General features: G+C 45.3%; 1 protein-coding gene and 1 pseudogene across 2 annotated transcripts; both read right to left on the bottom strand.

The window, feature by feature from the left end:
- Nucleotides 1-6,385: 6,385 nt before the first annotated feature.
- LOC143440880 (pyruvate dehydrogenase E1 component subunit alpha, somatic form, mitochondrial pseudogene) lies at nucleotides 6,386-10,310 on the bottom strand (annotated as a pseudogene).
- Nucleotides 10,311-10,333: 23 nt separating this feature from the next.
- On the bottom strand, nucleotides 10,334-17,417 carry LOC143440879 (paired immunoglobulin-like receptor B). Of its 2 annotated transcripts, XM_076927783.1 has the most exons (15): nucleotides 17,305-17,417; nucleotides 17,111-17,146; nucleotides 16,645-16,929; nucleotides 16,202-16,507; nucleotides 15,164-15,448; nucleotides 14,728-15,036; nucleotides 14,209-14,505; nucleotides 13,671-13,973; nucleotides 13,330-13,380; nucleotides 12,271-12,387; nucleotides 11,885-11,960; nucleotides 11,765-11,802; nucleotides 11,481-11,533; nucleotides 10,596-10,751; nucleotides 10,334-10,517 (listed from the first exon to the last, which is right to left on the bottom strand). In XM_076927783.1, exons 1-15 carry the CDS (start codon nucleotides 17,336-17,338, stop codon nucleotides 10,338-10,340), a joined length of 2,526 nt encoding a protein of 841 aa, XP_076783898.1. In that variant the 5' UTR covers nucleotides 17,339-17,417; the 3' UTR covers nucleotides 10,334-10,337. The 2 variants fall into 2 exon arrangements, with proteins under 2 accessions (XP_076783898.1, XP_076783897.1); XM_076927782.1 differs by lacking the exon at nucleotides 14,209-14,505 and having other exon boundaries at nucleotides 17,305-17,393.
- Between the last annotated feature and the right edge of the window lie 674 nt (nucleotides 17,418-18,091).

Here is an 18,091-nt window from a genome sequence, read left to right as displayed (position 1 = left end):
CCTTCAGCTCCTTCAGTTTTTTTCTCTAACTTCTCAACTGGGGACCTGTGCTCAGTTTGATGGTTGACTGTAAGCATCTGTCTTTGTATTTGTCAGGCTCTGGCAGAGCCTCTCAGGAGACAGATATATTAGACTCCTTCCAGCATGCACATCTTGGCATCTGCAATAGTGTCTGTGGTTGATGTCTGGATCTCCAGGTGATGCAGTCTCTGGATGGCCTTTCCTTCAGTCTCTGCTCCAAACTTTGTCTTTGCATTTGCTCTTTGTATCTTGTTCCCTCTTCTAAGAGAAACTGAAGCACCCACATTTTGGTCTTCTTTCCTTCCTTCCTTCCTTCCTTCCTTCCTTCCTTCCTTCCTTCCTTCCTTCTTTCCTTTCACCCTCCCCTTCCTCCTCCCCCCTTCCCCTCCCAACTCCCCCTCCCCCCCTCCCCCCTCCCCCTCCCCCTCCCCTCCCATTCCCCTCCCCCCTCCCCTCACCCTCCTTCTCCTTCTTCTTCTGGTTTTTTGAGACAGGGTTACTCTGTGTAGTTCTGGCTGTCCTGGAACTCACTCTGTAGACCAGGCTATCCTCGAACTCAGAAACCTGCCTGCTGATGCCTCCCAAGTGCTGAGATTAAAAGTTTGCGCTGCCACTGCCTGGCTTTGGTCTTCTTGAGCTTCATTAGGTCTGTGAATTGTGTATTGGTTATTCCAAGCTTCTGGGCTAATATTGGAGTTTCAGTGAGGGCATGCCCTGTGTGTTCTCTTGTGACTGGGTTATCTCACTCAGGATTATATTTTCTAGTTCCATCTGTAGGGACCCACCTCTAATAGTGCGAGTCTCTGGACTGAGCATATAAACAAAGAATCACATGGAGGAAATTTTTTTAAAAATTCAGATCTAACTACAAAAGCATTTACTCAACAAAACTGGAAGATCTAGATGGAAAGGATGACTTTTTAGAGAGATACTTCATACCAAAGTTAAATCAAGAGCAGATAAACTATCTAAACTGCCCCATATCTCCCAAGGAAATAGAAATCATTAAGACCTCACAACCAAAAAAAGAAAAAGAAAAAAAAAAGAAAAGAAAAAAGAAAAAAGAAAAAAGAAAAAAGAAAAAGAAGCCCAGGACCAGATGGCATTACTATAAAATTCTACCAGATCTTCAAAGAAGAGCTAATATCAACATTCCTCAAACTATTCCCTATAGTAGAAACAGATGGAACAATCCTTAATTCATTCTATGAAGCCACAGTTACTCTGATACCTAAACCCCACAAAGACTCAACAAAGAAAGAGAACTTCAGACCAATCTCACATTTGAGTATGGATGAAAAAATACTGAATAAAATTCTGGCAAACCCACTAGACAGCCCCAGATGTCAGGGAAGCAAGAGGCTCCCAGGACCCATTGAAGATGATATTAGCTGAAATACCCAACCAAAGGGAAATAAAACCTGTAGAGACTACCTCTAGTAGTCATACCTAGCCCCGAGTTGAGGGATGGTAGTGGTCACCCACTCACCTCAAAATTTTTAACCCAGAATTGTTCCTGTCTAAAAGAAATGTAGGGACATAAAATGGAGCAGAAATTGAAGCAAAGGCCAACCAGAGACTGCCCCACCTAGGGATCCATCCGAACTGCAGACACCAAAGCCTGACATTATTGTGGATGCTAAGAAGTATTTGCTGAGAGGAGCCTGGTATAGCTTTCCTCTGAGAGGCTCTGCCAGCACCTGACTAATACATATGCAGATAACTCATTGGACTGAACCCTGTGACTCCACTGGAAGAGTTAGGGTCCTGCAAAGGCCTGATGTCTCAGCATAGAGGGATGTTAGAGGGGTGTGGAAGGAGTGGGTGGGTGAGAGGAGGAGCACCCTCAGAGAGTCAAAGAGGAGGGGAGATGGGATGGGGGTTTTGTGGAGGGGAGACTGGGAAGGGGACAACATTTGAAATGCAAATATATAAAATAACCAATTTTTTAAAAAAATCCTGGCAATCTGAATCCAAGAACACACCCAAACCATCGTTTACCATGATCAACTAGGCTTCTTCTCAGGAATACAGGGATGGTTCAATATATGACAATCCATTAATGTAATCTAGTATGCAAACAAACTCAAAGAAACAAATGGTTGGATATAAGTATCTGTGTCTGTCTCAGTCAACTTGTTTTTGGGCCTCTAGGGGAACAGTCATGCTAGGCTCCTATCTGTAAGCACACCATAGCATCAGTAATAATGTCAGCCTTAGAGCCTCCCTTTGAGATGGATTCCAAATTGGGCTGGTCACTGAACCTCCTTTTCCTCAGTCTCTTCTCCATGTTTGTCCCTCCAGTTCTTTTAGACAGGAACAATTATGGGTCAGAATTTTTGACAGTGGGATGCCAACTCCATTCCTCTACTTGATGTCTGGCTTTCTACTGGAGGTGGACTCTATAAGTTTCTTCTGTGCATTGTTGTGCATTTCTCTAAGCTCCCTCCCTTTGAGTCCTGAGAGTCTTTCATCTCTTATGTCTCTGGTAATTTCTAGAAGGTCCTTCCACCTCCATCCACCCAAGATTGGATAATTCCATCCATTCTGCTGAACATCAGGGCTTCTCTCCTGTCTTTCCCCACCATACTTGATCTTGTTCCCCTTCCCCACTCCCCTCTTCCACCCAGGTCCCTCCCTTCCTCTGCCTTCCATGATTGTTTTCTTCTTCCCCCCACCCCAAGTGGGACTGAAGCATCCTCACTTGGGCCCTTGGCTTGTTAATCATCTTGAGTTCTGTGGATTGTATTCTAGGTATTCTGTATTTTTTGGCTAATATCTACTTATTAGTGAGTATGTATCATGCATGTCCTTTTGGGTCTAAATTACCTCACTCAGGATGATTATTTTTTAGTTCCATCCATTTGCTTGCAGAACTCAGGATGTCGTTTTTCTTAATAGCTGAATAGTATTCCATTGTGTAAATGAACCACATTTTCTGTATCTGTTCTTCAGTTGAGGAACATCTGCTTCAAGCTTCTGAGTATTCCAGACAAGGCTGCTGAACATAGTGGAGCACTTGACCTTTGGTATGGTGGGGCAATTTTTGGGTATTTGCCCAAGAGTGGTATAGCTGGTTCTTTATGTTGATCTATTTCCAATTTTCTGAAGAATCTTCAGGTTTATTTCCAGAGTGGTTTTGCCAGTTTAAAATCCCACTAGCAGTGAAGGAGTGTTCCTCTTTCTCCACATAAGGATATTGAACATTTGTATTTAAGTGTTTCTCAGCTGTTTCAAATTCTTCCCTTGAGAATTCTGTTTAGCTCTGTACCCCATTTTTAAATTGGGTTATTCGGTTTTTTTGAGTCTAATTTCTTTTTTATTGCATATTTTATTTACATTTCAGATGTTATCCCCTTTCCCCATCCCCTCCAGGAACCTTTTATCCTATCCCCTGTCCTCCTGCTTCTATGAGGACGTGCCCCCACCCACCCACCCACTCCCATCTCCCTGCTCATGAATCCCCCCACACTGGGGCATCCAACCTTCACTGGAACAAAGATCTCTCCTACCTATGTTCAACAAGGCCATCCTCCACTACATATACAGCTCAAGCCATGGGTCCCTACTTATGTGCTTCTAGGCTGGTGGTTTTGACCCTGGGAGCTCTGGTTGGTTTGTATTGTTGCTGTCCCCATGGGGCTGCAAACCCTTTCAGCTCCTTCAGTCTTCTCTCCAACTCCTCCACTGGGAACCTCATGATCAGTTCAATGGTTAGCTGTGAGCATCTGCCTCTGTATATTTCAGGCTCTCGCAGACCTCTAAGAAGATAGTTATATGAGGCTCCTGTGAGCATGCACTTTCTGATAGCCACATCAGCGCCTACCTTTGGTGACTGAACACAGGATGGACACCCAGGTGGAACAGTCTCCAGACGACCCCTCCTTCAGTTTTTGTCCCACACTTTTTCTCCATATTGGCTCCCTTGAGTATTTTGTTACTCCTTCTATGAAGGACTGAAGCACCCACACTTTGGTCTTCCTTCTTCATGAGCTTCATGTGGTCTGTGAATTTTATCTTGTGTACTGTGAGCTTTTGGGCTAATATCTACTTATCAGTGAGTAAATACTATGTGTGTTCTTTTGTGATTGGGTTACTTCACTCAGGATGATATTTTCTATTTCCATCCATTTGCCTAAGAATTTCTCAAATTTATCATTTTTAATAGCTGTGTAATACTTTATTGTGTAAATGTACCACATTTTCTGTATCCATTCTTCCATTGAAGGACATCCGGGTCCATCTTTGTTGCTGAGGTTTGTATGCAGCAGAATGACTGACCCCTTTTTACATATCTAGTCTGTTAGACTGTTTTTATTGGGGATTTGAGTCTATTGATGTTGAAGACTATTAATGACCTATTCTTGTTAGTTCCTGTTTTTTGTTGTTGGAGGTGGTATTATGTGACTGTTATTTACTTTTTGTATTGGTTTTGTTGTGAGCTCATTAATTTCTTGTGTTTTTTGGATGTAGTTTCCTTCTTTGTTTTGGAGGTTTTCTTCTATTAATCTCTGTAGGGCTGGATTAGTAGAAAACTATTGTTTAAATTTAGTTTTGTCATAGAATATCTTGGTTTCTTCATTGATGATGATTGAACATTTTGCTGGGTGCATTATCCTGGCCTGACATTTATGTTCTCTTAGGGTCTGGATGACATCTGTCCAGGATCTTCTGACTTTTAGAGTTTCTGTTGAGAATTCTGGTATAATTCTGATTGGTTTTCCTTTGTATGTTATTTGGCCTTTTTCCCTTACAGTTTTTAATATTCTTTCTGTTTTCTGTGTGTTTAGTGTTATTATGTGAGGGGAGGATTTTCTTTTCTGGTCTAATCTATTTAATGTACTGTAGGCTTCTTGTACAGTTATGGGCATCTCTTTTTTTGGGTTTGCCAAGTTTTCTTCTACGATTTTGTTGAAGATGTTTTCTGGCCTTTTGAACTGGGAATCTTCATCCTCTTCTATACCTATTTTTCTTAGTTTTGTTCTTTTTATTGGGGTCTCAATTTCTTAGATGTTTTGGTTATTAAGTTTTTTTACATTTGACATTTTCATTAACTGATGGATCAGTATCTATGGTATCTTCTACACCTAAGATAGTTGCTTCCATCTCTTTATTCCATTGGTGAGGCGTGCATCTGTAGTTCTGTCCTCTTTCCTAGGTTTTCCATCTCCATGGTTGCCTCCATTTGTGATCTTCTTTTTGCTCTTATTTCCATTTTCATATCTTTGTTTATTTTCTTCACCTGTTTGATTGTATTTTCCTGTATTTCTTGAAGGGATTTATTTATTTCCTCTTTAAGGCCTTCTACCTGTTTGCCTGCCTTTCCCTGCATTTCTTTAAGAGAATTATTTGTATCCTCCTTTAAATCCTTTATCATTTTTATGAGATGAGATTCAAGGTCAGAATCTTGGTCTTCAGGTGTGTTAGGATATCCAGGGCTTGCTGTGCTAGGAAAGCTGAGTTCTGTCATCTTGCCACATTTGCATTGGCTTTTGTTGATTTTGATCTCACACTTGCCTTTTGCCATCTAGTTGACTCTGATGATAACTAGCTTGGGTGTCTCAAATTGGAACAGATCTCCTTCAAAGAAAGGTGGAGCTGTGTGCCCCAGGTTACAGCAGACCTCCTGGGATTCAGACAGTGCTGTCTCTGGTTAGACTTGGCGTCCTGTCTCCCTGGTTAGAGTGGGCCTTCTGTGTCTGTAGTTATAGCAGGTATTCTGGGAGACAGGCAGAGCTAAGGTGTGGGGGAAAGGGCACACTGATCAGCCCAGTGTGCTTGTAGAGTTGCAGACCAAAGCCCATCAGGGGCTCCAGCAGGGCAGAACAGATACCAAGTCTGCTGAGCACCGTGGGTGTCCAAGATGACATGTGTATTGTGTGGGTGGCCTCAACTGTGTCCCCAGATAGGGTAGATCTCCTGGAGAGACAAATAGGGCTGTTGGGTTAGGGAGCAGGCACATAGATGTGCCTGGGTGCAGGTGGAGTTGCAGACCAGAAGGGCAATTGGATCCTGTTACTACTTTTTAAAGAAATGTAAAAGGGTGTGGATATGGCTCTGTGGTTAAGAGCATACAACTTTCTTGCTGAGGACTCAAGTTTAGTTCTCAGCACCCCAGGTTATAGCTCAACCATCTATTCTCAGTTCCTATGTCTTCTCTATCCTCTGTGCACACCTGTAAACACATGACATGTACTCACACAGGCACACAATCATACCCATAAATAAAACAAAAAGGCCATTAAGAAAATTAAGTGAATACAGTGTTGTACAGGCCAGTAGCTGAGGCTGAGGGACAGCAAGTTTAAAGCCAGCCCTGCTTTGATTAGACGTTTACACCATGATACCAAGTTTTCTGTTGTGGTTATTTGTTTGTTTGTTTATTTATTTTTTTGAATCAAACAAGTTTAATTCATCTCCTTTTCACATCACATTTACATTTCTGTTTGGATACATCATTACATCCACTTTACTTTTGAAGCACTTTATGGTTATACATTACTATACAAATAAAACAAAGTTGGAATCATTATAGGTGATACAGGGAAACCACTACCCCCTGATGGACTGGGAACTGACAGAGAGCTTATAGACTGGTTACAACTACAAGGAGTGGATGCTAATACAATAGAAAAGGTAAATTTCTAAATCAAAGTATTCCTATATTGTTGAAAAGCTGCTTATCCACACATCAAATCTTTCAGATTGTTGAAGAGGATTACACACTTTCTGATATTCTCAATGACATCACTAAGGAAGACCTAAGGTGCCTCAGACTACGGTAAGAGAACCTCCAAACACTTAAATAACAGAAATGGTTTTTCATGTGAATGTTTTTTAAAATGCTGGTAGCTTCCCCCTGTCTTTGAAATTTATCTTTCCTATGTCATAGCAAACACAGCTCTTTTTCCTCAGGTTTAAGGTGACAAGGCATGAGGTGATTGACCTTTCTTTATACACTCTTGTTTAAATGCCCACACCTCTACACAGAGCCACCAGCATTCCTATGGTACCATGTCCAGAAAAAGGCAACATACTTTTTTTGCTTTTAAGTTAGAGATGACATTTGAAGAGTAGATGGCTGCCTTCAAGTTTGGTTTTCTTATGCAACTTATTGTCTTGCAGTGGTGGTGTCCTCTGTAGGCTCTGGCATGCAGTCTCCCAGCACAGAAGGCAAATCCAGGAGTCCTCCCAATAAGCCAAGCTGGGGGGAATGAGCAAAAACTACCCTACACCTGCTTATGACTAACGCTTCTATTAGTGTACACACAAGCCCCGCGTTTACACAGAAAGACCCCTGTTCATTTAATTCAAGCACGTGTGATTTTAGAGCATCCTTGTTTATAAACAGGATTGTAGGTAATGTCAACCCTGACCTAGTATTTAAAATGTTAGCATACCTTATAGCGATTGCTGGAAAGATGAAAGCATACATATTTTATATACTAGTGTGATTACTTAAATGTGAAAGGTTAAAAAAGGTGTGCCTGGCAATGAGAGTATAATTTCATGTTTTTTTAATGTCTAAATGGAGAAAATTAAATTATTTTACATCTGAATTGATTGAACTTATTTTATTTTATTTTATTTTATTTTAAGATTTATTTATTTATTTTATTTATATGAGTACACTATAGCTGTCTTCAGACACACCAGAAGAGGGCATCAGATCCCATTACAGATGGTTGTGAGCCACCATGTGGTGGCTGGGAATTGAACTCAGGACCTCTGGAAGAGCAGTCAGTGCTCTTAACCGCTGAGCCATCTCTCCAGCCCCTGAACTTATTTTAAAACACATGATTATATATAGCCTTTGATCAGACATGATGGTCAGTGCCAGACGGAATCCAGCCTCTACACCTCCCGCTGGCGGCGGCTGCACTTCTACCTGTGCTGTGCATTATTGATCCCAGCTTGTCTCCATGAGGTCATTCATAGCTATGATCACACTACCAAATGGCAGAATTAGTCCTGTTAGTAACTGACCTAGGATATGATGAAGTGAGGGAAGGTTTATAAACTCTTCATTACCCATCTCAAATCTTATACAAACACACTCTTATTCACATGAATACACCGAATACAACAATGTACAAACTGCGTGCAATTTTACTCTCCCTTAATTTACATGTTTTCAAGACCTTTGTTGTCTGGGTATTTCCTGTCAAAGTTGAGAACACGAAGAGTTCCTTACAACAGATGAGGAACACCCATCCATCTAACAGTCTCCAATTAACTGACTGACTTAAACTTGATCCACTGGTTGGCACCACGCACTTCAAAGGCAGGCTCACTGCTGTAGATGTGATAGCCTAGCTCCTCCAGCGGTGGCTCTGGATCAGCCGTGGCAAACTGGGCAGCATCCTCCATTTCTTTCCTCACTTCCACATCCATCTCCTTTAATTCTTCCACACTTGCAAGATTGCTGTTCACCGTTCTACCCTTGAACAGCATCATAGGGTTGCTCTTACTTCTTACTTCCTGGATTTCTTCTCGAGTGCGGTAACTGACTCCAAGGTCACTCATACTATGTCCGTGGTAGAGGTAAGTCTGTAGCTCCGTCAGGATGGGCCCCTTACCAGACCTACAATAGGCAGCTGCAAACTTTGTTGCCTCTCGGACACACAGGATATCCATTCCATCTACCCTCGGTCCAGGAATAAAATCTCCTCTTTTGTAGTAATCAGTGCTGGCTGCTGCTCTCTCAACCGATGTCCCCATGCCATAGCGGTTATTCTCACAGATGAAAATACAAGGTAATTTCCACAATGCTGCCATATTGTAAGCTTCAAATTTGTGACCCTGATTAGCAGCCCCATCGCCATATAATGTCAAACAGACCTCATCTTTTCCATTGTACTTGCAGGTCAGAGCAATTTCTGCTCCCAGGGGCACCTGTGCTCCAACGATGCCATTGTCCCCATAGAAGTTCTTGGTGTATATGTCAATTGATCCGCCTTTCCCTTTCGAACAGCCTCCTGTTCGTCCTGTTAGCTCTGCAAGAATTGCTCGGACAGGCAGGCCCCAGTGAAGGTGAAGCCATGAGCTCGGTAGGCGGTGATGAGATGGTCTGTGGGGTTTATGCCAGCCTCCAGGCCCACCCAGCAGGCTTCCTGACCATCACACAAGTGACAGAAACCACGAATAATTTTCTGCTTATACAGCTGATCTGCCTTTAGCTCCATCCGGCACACAGTCTGCATCATCCTGTAGCACTTAAGCCCATCCTCCCTAGTGAACATTGTGACTGGAGGGCCCTCTTCTAGCTGATGAAGGTCACATTTCTTCTTCTCAAATGTAGCATCATTTGCAAAATTACGGGAAGCTACTAGCACTCTGCTTGCCGGCTTCTGCGCAGCGCTTGCCAACACGCGGGACACAGCGGCAAGCATCTTCCTCATGGAGCGCAGCAGACTCATGCGGCAGCCTCAGCACCCAGGCACTCAAAAGGCGTTTGTTTATTTTTTAATTGTTCTACTTCCTCATTGGGTGTGGGAAAGACATAAAGAACTTAGGTAGAAGTGAGAGAACGTTTGTTGGACTCCTTTCTCTCCTCATGCTGTTCCTGCTGCTGAACTTAGGATATTAGTCCTGGTCGCAAGCACCTTTACTGCTGAGCCGTCCTATTGACCTTATTTTATTTATGTATTTGAGACAAGATTTCTGTATATGAACCTGTCTGTATTGGAGGTCACTCTGTAGACTAACTGGCCTTGAACTCACAGAGATTTTCTCATATCTGTCTGTCTCTACTTTCTTAGTGCTTAGATTGAAGGCATGCACTACAATGCTTGGCTTATTTCTTATCTATTTTTACAGTGTCTAGTGTGTCCCAGGCTAGCCTCTTACTCCTAGGCTATGTAGCTAAAGATGGCCTTGACTTCTTTACTCTCCTTTCCGTTCCTTCAAAGTGCTAGCATTTAGGTGCACACCTCCACCCTGGCCTTTGGTGACTAATGTTATTTAAAACATGTCTCACTCTGTAGCCCAGTCTATCATGAAATTCACTAGATATCCCACCATCACCACAAAACAAAGGCAATTCTCCTGCCCCCGCCTCACATTTGTTGAAAGTAAGGGGCTGTGCAATTGTGCCTGTAATTTTTCTCTTTTCTCGTTTGATGAGAAATATCATTAAATTTAGCTCTCAGTGTAAAACCTTCCCTTCTATTTCATTTCTCATTTTCACTTGCTTATTGTGTGTGTAATCACTGGCTTTATTTCCAAACTGTGAGGTTACTTAAAGTGCAGTCAGGTTTCCAAAAGTTCCCAGAGTACCTTGGAGGTCTCTGTTAGTCATCCTGGGAGGCAGAGAGTCATTGCTCCTCGTCCTTGGGAACAGCCCCCGCACGAGCAGTCGCCAGAGCAGCATATACAGTTGGCTCCTCTGGGGCTTCCCCTGCCTGAGAGAGAGGAGGTGCAGCAGTCCCCTGTTGGAGTGTCCTGCTGCACAGCTGGGCATAGGTCACATCCTGGGGCTCCTCGGATTCTGCAACCTGGAATGGGAGAGGGTGACAGGAAGATACACGCTTGGCTTGGGGAAAACTTGAAGGTCTGTGGAGGATAGGACCCACCTGACTGTCCACTTCTTGGCCCTCTTCTGCTTGTTCATATTCTGTGTCCAGCTGTTCCCTTGACATGACAGAAGGTGAAACAGCTCCTGCCCTCCTGAGCCTGGAGGGTTTCACCTGGGCATATGTCTCTCTCTGGGGATCTTCCTCAGGTGGTCTCTGTAGCAGTTAAGTAGTAAGGTACAGATAGCATCTCCATGTTCCCCTGGGAATCTCCTGTGATCAGTTTTCATAGCATGGCTGGAATGACCTGTTTCCATTACTGCCTCTCTGCTGGGATCATCCTGGGCTTCCTTCTTATAGTTTTGGCTTAACCCAACATTCTAAGCCTAGCTGTGTTGTCTTCAGCACAGTTCATATTCCTAAAAATGGTTTCTGGGAGTTGGATTGATGTCTCCTGAGTTAAGATCACTGGCTGCTCTTGCAGAGGAACTAGCTTTGGCTATCTGAACCCACATGACAGTCTACAATCAAATATAACCCTATTTTAGGATACCTCACATGCTCTTTTGGCCTCTAGGAGCATCAATATGCATGTGATGCAGAGACGTACATGCAGGCAAATCGCCAGTATACAAACTAAAAAACAAAATCTCACGTAGCTGCCCAAGTTCCTTTTGTTCTGCTGTGTCAACTGATGGCAGTTGCTGGTCCCTTAGATGTCACTGTGGGTTTCTCCACCCAGGCTTCCCCCTCAGAAGAGATCAAGACAGATGCCAAGACAGCAGGAAGGAGTGAGTCCATAGCACAGAGGAGGCATTTGCTGGCAGAAAGGAGAGAGAGCCTAGCTGTGGATATTGCTGAGGGCTGAAGGAGACAGAAGAAAGAAGGCCCCTGGACTAAACTGAGCCCCAAGTTTTAGACTGTGGATGGGGACAGGGACCTTACCGAACTGTTCAGCTCCACACCATCCCCAGTTTGCATGTCCTCCACTGAAGCATCTGTCATAGCAGAACAAACAGAATGTCTCCTGACCAGAGTCTAGGGATGTCTCAGACTCCTAGTTTCCTGCCTGGCTCCAGGTGGGGACAGAGAAACATGGAAAGGGGTGACATCCCTGTTTCCATCAAGTGCAGTTCAGACCCACACAGTGAAACCCCCAGGATGTCTCCACCACCCCTGCAATTCTGACACTTCAGACATCTCCCCTCCCAGGACCCTCTGTTTCTCACAAAGGCTTTCTTCCTGGGTGGCAGCAGTTGGGATGGACCTGAAGAGACAAGGAGATGTCAGTTTGAAGTGAGGAGTGAGGTGTGTCAGGGAGGTACGGGGTCTAGGTGTCTGTCATTTACCTCTTCTGGTGGCCTCTGTCCCCGGTTATTGGTCCTGTAGCTCCTGCAGGAAGTTTCAGCTCTTTCTCTTTTTGGGCTGCAAGGGAGAGGAGTCTCAGCTAGGAGGATGGGAAGCCCCTCCCTAGGCATGTTCAGGGAAGGAAGGAAGGAACTTTACAACAAAAGGTTGAGTGAGTAAATGTCCCAGAACATAGTAATGTTGACAGAATGTCTAACATTTCACAGGTTCTGAGAAAATTGTACCCTGATCTGAGATCTGAGTGTGTTTATAAGCTACCTTCCCTCAGTTTAAGGTTTCCCTGTGGCTGCTGTACTGAGCCCCTGCTTGGATGTTCACAGTGGCACCTACCTCCTTCTGAGACCCATTTTACACATAACCTTCTCACCATCCTTCCTGAATTTTCTCTGATGTCTTCGTTGGAGAAAAATGAAGATGAGGATGAAGAGGAGTAAGAGGAAGGCCACAGACACTCCTATCAGAGCCTTCAGGTACCATTGCAGACCTGAGGAACAAATGACATCATGAGTGTAGAACCTTGCTGCTTACCTGAGGACCTTCTCCGTGAAAGGTACATGCTGGGTCTCTGCACACATCACCTCCCACCCACAAAATCATGCACCATGGATTTTTTTTTTTTTTTTGGATCTAGCCAGTTGACCTGCCTCAGGTCACCTGACTGGAAGTGTCAGAACTGGCAGTTGAACCCAGGGAATGTAACTTTCATCCCTGTTCTCTGTACCAGAGCCAAGTCCCATGTATTGAAGGGAAGGAGCCTGAATGTCCTGCCATGGCCTCATGTCCCACCCTTGCACATGTTGCCATATTGTTGGTCTGTCCCACTGCATGTTGTGGAGCCCTTCTCTGTCAGGGGAGTTCACAGTCAAGGGCAGGACGGAAAGAAAAAAGAAACAAATCAGCACACACACACACACACACACACACACACACACACAAATCAAAAAACCTAATACGTATGGGCCCGGCTTCTTCCATGTATACTCAGGAACAGCAGCTTTTAAAGAGAAGGACTTGACTAAGTGAAGATCTTTAAAAATAGGTGCATCAAACCTATAACTAGCTAATGCTCACCTCCTCCCACATTTTAACTGAGTGTTTATTATCCTTCTGAGGCCTGACTCCATGCACGTAATAGGTTTACTTTCAAAGACTTGGGGACAGGATGGGGAGTTGAGTGTCTGTGTCCCTTGTTTTCTACTTCCCACACCTGCTTCATCCCCAATGCTGAGTGTAAATATTTCTCTCTGAATGCCCCCTCTGCAGCCCAACCTCTATGCCCTAGCCTCTGTGGTCTCTGTTGGATCTTTGTTTGCCTCCTACATTCACAAGCTGAAGTGAGAGAGAAATGAGAACTTTGGTGGGACAAGAGCTGCCAGGCAGCCTGGGGTTGGAGCCTACTCCCTGCACAGAGGTGCCTGATACTTACCATCTGTTCTCATGGACGTTGTGGGCGGCAAGGTAGAGGTTCTGATGCGTCCTAGGAAACAGAAGAAGAGGATGAGGTGCAAACCCAGGATCCTCACTCTGTTCACTGTCCTTGATCTGCCCTGTAACCTTCCTGAGATCCTCATATTCTCTACGCCAAACCTAGATTACAATCGAGGACTGAGTGGACATTATTCAAGGGACCACTGCTGACACCCACTCCTCTGCCAGGGAAAGTGTCTTCTGACAAAACCTGCCTTTTTTCTCCTCAATCTCACCCAAGTCAAGAGCTCTGCCACAGTGTGGGTTGTGACTCATGCTGAGATGTCAGGGTCACCTCACCTGAGACTGTGAGCTCCACAGGGACACTGGCATGTGACAACAGGTAGAGAGATGAGTCTTGAGAACCATAGCACCTGTAGGTGCCAGAGAGATGGGAGGTCACAGCACTGATGGAGAATTCTGCCTGGAACTGCCGATCTTGGAACTTTGATTTTAGTCTCAGGGGTGGCTGGGCTGATCCCTTCTTGGACAGAATGAAAGTGTCCAGCCTGTACATTGACCAACACAGCAGTGTCACGTTCTCTCCTGAGTGTACTGTTGAGTTAGGCTTCACTGAGATGGAAGGAGTGACAAGGAACTGTCCTGAAGAGAAGAGGGATGATGAGAGGCTGGCTTCCTTGTTCTGAGCTCAAATTACACATGACTCCATCCTGAAAACTTGGATCTCTTTTGTCTGGCTGAGTTCATCTGCTCATCTGTTTCTGCCTCTGTTCCTCCCCAAGATTCCTGTCTCTCATCCCAGCCCTCAGCTCCTCAGCTCCCCCATGAGATCCTGAGCAGAGGCTAGGTACCTGATTGAATCTTTGTAGATCCTCACCTGTGATCAGGATGTCCAGGGCATCACTGGACACTGACCACTCATAGCTGAGGTTGTGTGCACCATAGCATCTGTACTGGCCTCCAGTGGAGGGGCTCACATGGCCCAGTGTGAAGTTGGCCAAGGAGAGGCCAGTGTCAGTCCTCTGACTACGGTGCTGTATGATGTTAGATTCCCCCACCTTGTACAGAGCCAATCTGTCATAGTTGATGTCAGAGAAACACTGCAGGGTGAGGCTCATTCCAGGGTCCAGGATATGGCCTTGGTGAGTGAGCAGAGAGGGCTTCTTGGACAGTCCTAGAGGGATGGTGACAGTGACTGAGGACTTGTCTCTTACCAAACACCTTTGACCTCTCATCCTGTCTAGCCCATGTCACAGCTTCTCCCCAAGTAGGGCTGTGATTGAGAACAGAGGCTCTCCATTTAGTTCTTTTATACCTGCAACTCAGCAGAGGGGCAGGCTATGGCAAAAAGCTTAGAGTCTCAGAAAATACTGGAAGAACAATGGTGCTGACTCACCTGAGATGTGAATTTCCAGGGCCTCACTGGGTACTGACCACAGTTGTGGTGTATTCTTGTAGTAACCATAACATCTGAACGTCCCTGTGAGGTTTGGTGTCATGGGTCCCATAACAAACAGGGCTTGGTACTGTCCACTAGAAGGAATATGCTGTGTGTCCAGTGAGCTGGTGAACTTCTGATCTTCCTTGGTGAGGATGAATTTATCATAGTGACTCTGGGAGGCACACTGGAGTGTCATGTTCCCTCCTACTGTCACCACAGGGATAGGAAGTACTGACAGCCTGAGTTCATAGTACTTATAGACTCCTAGGAGAGAAGGAGAAAGTTTGTTACATGTCCTCACAGTGTCACACTGTTCTCTTGGATCACTCTGTGGGAGAGAGAGTACTCCTGAGAGCAGAGACTGGAGGTGAGAATCTGACTGTCTCCTCACCTGTCACCACCAACTCCAGGGTGTCACTGGGCTCTGACCAACCATTTGAGCTGTAACAATAACAGCGATATTGCCCTGCATGCTCTTCTGTCACAGAAGGGATGAAGAACTTGCCCTTGTTCCCAGGCTCCTGTGGTGTCTGTGTCTTCCAGGTTTTTTGGCTTCTCTCATTATGCAGAAAATACACTTCTGCATCCATGGTCCCCTGACACCAGATGGTCACAGAAGTAGTGAAGGAGATCACAGAGCCTGAATCAGCCTTGATGATGGGTTTGGGGAGGCTCCCTGCAGGGAATTCGGAGGGAAACAAGTGGGTGTGTTTGAAAGTGGTACACAGAAAGTCACACGTGGAGTTAGATGGCATTTAAAGTGATCCAGATTAGGACAAAGACCTGTGAAGACTCATCTCAGTCCTGGACATCCTGGGTTTCTGTACTACTTTCTGCAGTGAAATCTGTATTTCTGGTCACATGGTCTCCTGTTCTCTCTCTGTCAATGGGCTAAAGAGCCCTGGCTCCTCACATCCAGCGCACATCAAGTGTTAGCATTCCTTCTAGGCTCTGCCCATCATCTACCTGGCAACAGGCAGGTAGGCCTGGCTTCCTGTAAAAGAGGTGTTTGGTCCCTCCTCACTCTCCTATTCTCTTTGCCTTTTTTCTCTCTGACTGCTTTTCCCCTCTGTTCCTTTCCCCTCACCTTCTTTGTCCAAGTGTTCCTGGCTGGCCTCTTCCCCTCCCACTCTGTCTGTCTGTCTGTCTGTTTGTCTGTCTGTCTGTCTGTCTGTCTGTCTGTCTGTCTGTCTGTTTCTACTCAACTCCCCTTCCAATGTCCATAAACAAACTCTATTCTATACAATATCTGTCATATGTTTGGTACCTCATGGGGAAGGGATGGGTCCCTCAGAGTCATCCCTCACACTTCACCAGCCTGGCACTACAAAGCATATGCTGACTCTCTCTTTTGAATAAAACACAACAGCAAGGCCTCCCTGAGCACTGTTTCACCTCAGCATTAAGTGGGAAGGCTGTGGCTCCTCACCTGAGACCAGGAGTTCCAGGGGGTCACTAGGTTCTGACCACACTTGTGGGTTCTGACTGCCATAGCTGTAGCATCTGAATGTCCACCTCTGGTCAGAGGTCACTGGTTGCACAGAGAGGAAAGCCTCAATATTTTCAGTATTATAGTTATACCATAATTTTGGCATCCAGTAGAGCTTCTGTGGTCCTTCCTTAGTTAGAATGAACCTGTCATAATTCTGCCCTGACACACACTGGAGGGTAACCTTCTGTCCTGAGGTCACCACGGTGCTGGGTTGGGCTGACAGGCTGGGTTTACTGTGTGCTCCTAGGAGAGAAGGCAGAATCAGTTACATGTGTCAGGCCTTATTATCCCCCAGGGCTGTGAGGTGCCTGTGCAGCACTGAGAGCAGCCTGACTTCTTGACAGTGAAGCCTGATGATGGGGCATTGTCTTTCTTCTCACCTGTCACCACCAGTTCCAGAGCATCACTGTCCTCTGAAAATTTACCATGGATCTGATAATAACAGTGGTAAATTCCTGCATGATGTTGGTCAATTTCTGAGATGAAGAATTCAGCCTTGTTGTAAGGCTCTGGTAAAATTTTTGTGCACCATGGATATTGGCTTGCTTTTATATAGAGACAGTAACTTCTTGCTCCTCGGATTCCCTCACACAAGAAGGTCACCTTACTCTGCATGGAGACCACAGAGTCAGGATGTACTCTGAGGATAGGCTTAGGAAGGGACCCTGCAAGTAAAAGAACAGCCAGGACTCAGACCATCTATCCTCTGATTGAAGTCCTTAACCCCATGACCCCCAGGTTACCCTCAGGGCTAACACACATGTGGTGTTTTCTATCAACCCTGCCCAGGCATGGCTCTTGGATAGGAAGAGAAGAGCATTTCAGGAGAGCTGCAGACACACTCACCTGTCAGTACTGGGATCCAGAGGCCCAGAGTCAGTCCTGGAAGAGAGTTCTTTGTAAGAGATTTGTCCCTAAGGCTGAGCAAGTCCTCCCCTCTGCAGAACTGCCTGAGACCCTGGGGTCTCCTGATGGTTGCTGAGCTACAGGTCCTGATCATTTCTAGACCTCAGTGTCCCCTCCCCCTCTTCACATCTCACCAAGACAGAGCAGGGCTGTGAAGGTGAAGGTCATGGCATCTCCTCTCAGAGGCTGCAACTGTGCTTGAGGGCAGAGCTCGAGAGCCCTTCTGAAGGGATTGGAAACAGGGTGTGGCCCTGGAGGCAGGGCTGTCCTTATGATGTGGTCACATTTCAGCAGCCCCACAGGAAGGGGAACTGCCCTCCTCAGGCAACATGCTGTGACTTCCTCAAGGCTGTGACTGGGTCAGGCAGTAGACCTTATGCAAACTTGTCTCACACAAATGGCATTTCCTTATCTGACCAGTGTTTGCTGTACCTGTGACCAATACTGTCACAGCCATGGTGTAGCAGACATGTGTGAACATCTCACACAACAGTACAAATTTAAGTGTGGTTTTGCTTTGTTCTGTAAAGTCCAAGCAAAGAGGACCTCACGATCTGTGGAGAACTGCAAATGCACCCCAAATCACTCACAAGAAACACGGCTTGATGCAATAGCAAGAGGTTTACTCAAAACTAGCATGCTAGGGCATCCTTCACTCATAACCCAAGCAGGGATAGAGGAAATCTGCCCCCCAGCAACGAGTTCTTACAGCTTATATAGGAAGAATCCACAAACCAGGTGGAGTTAGGGAAGGGGGAATGAGGGGGAACAGGTCACTAGGTCATTGATACATTTGATCTCACATTCTTAAGATGGATGGCTATTTTGGACTAGCTTCACATTATTTATCATGAGCTCCGGTTCAAAGGGGTCAGACTTATCTCAAGCTTATGGCATCCTGGCACCAATTGTCTCAGGGCT

The sequence above is a fragment of the Arvicanthis niloticus genome, chromosome 30, assembly GCF_011762505.2.
Source record: "Arvicanthis niloticus isolate mArvNil1 chromosome 30, mArvNil1.pat.X, whole genome shotgun sequence".
Lineage (NCBI taxonomy): Eukaryota > Metazoa > Chordata > Mammalia > Rodentia > Muridae > Arvicanthis > Arvicanthis niloticus.
Note: the sequence above shows the minus strand (reverse complement) of the source record. Positions and strands in the feature narration are given on the sequence as shown.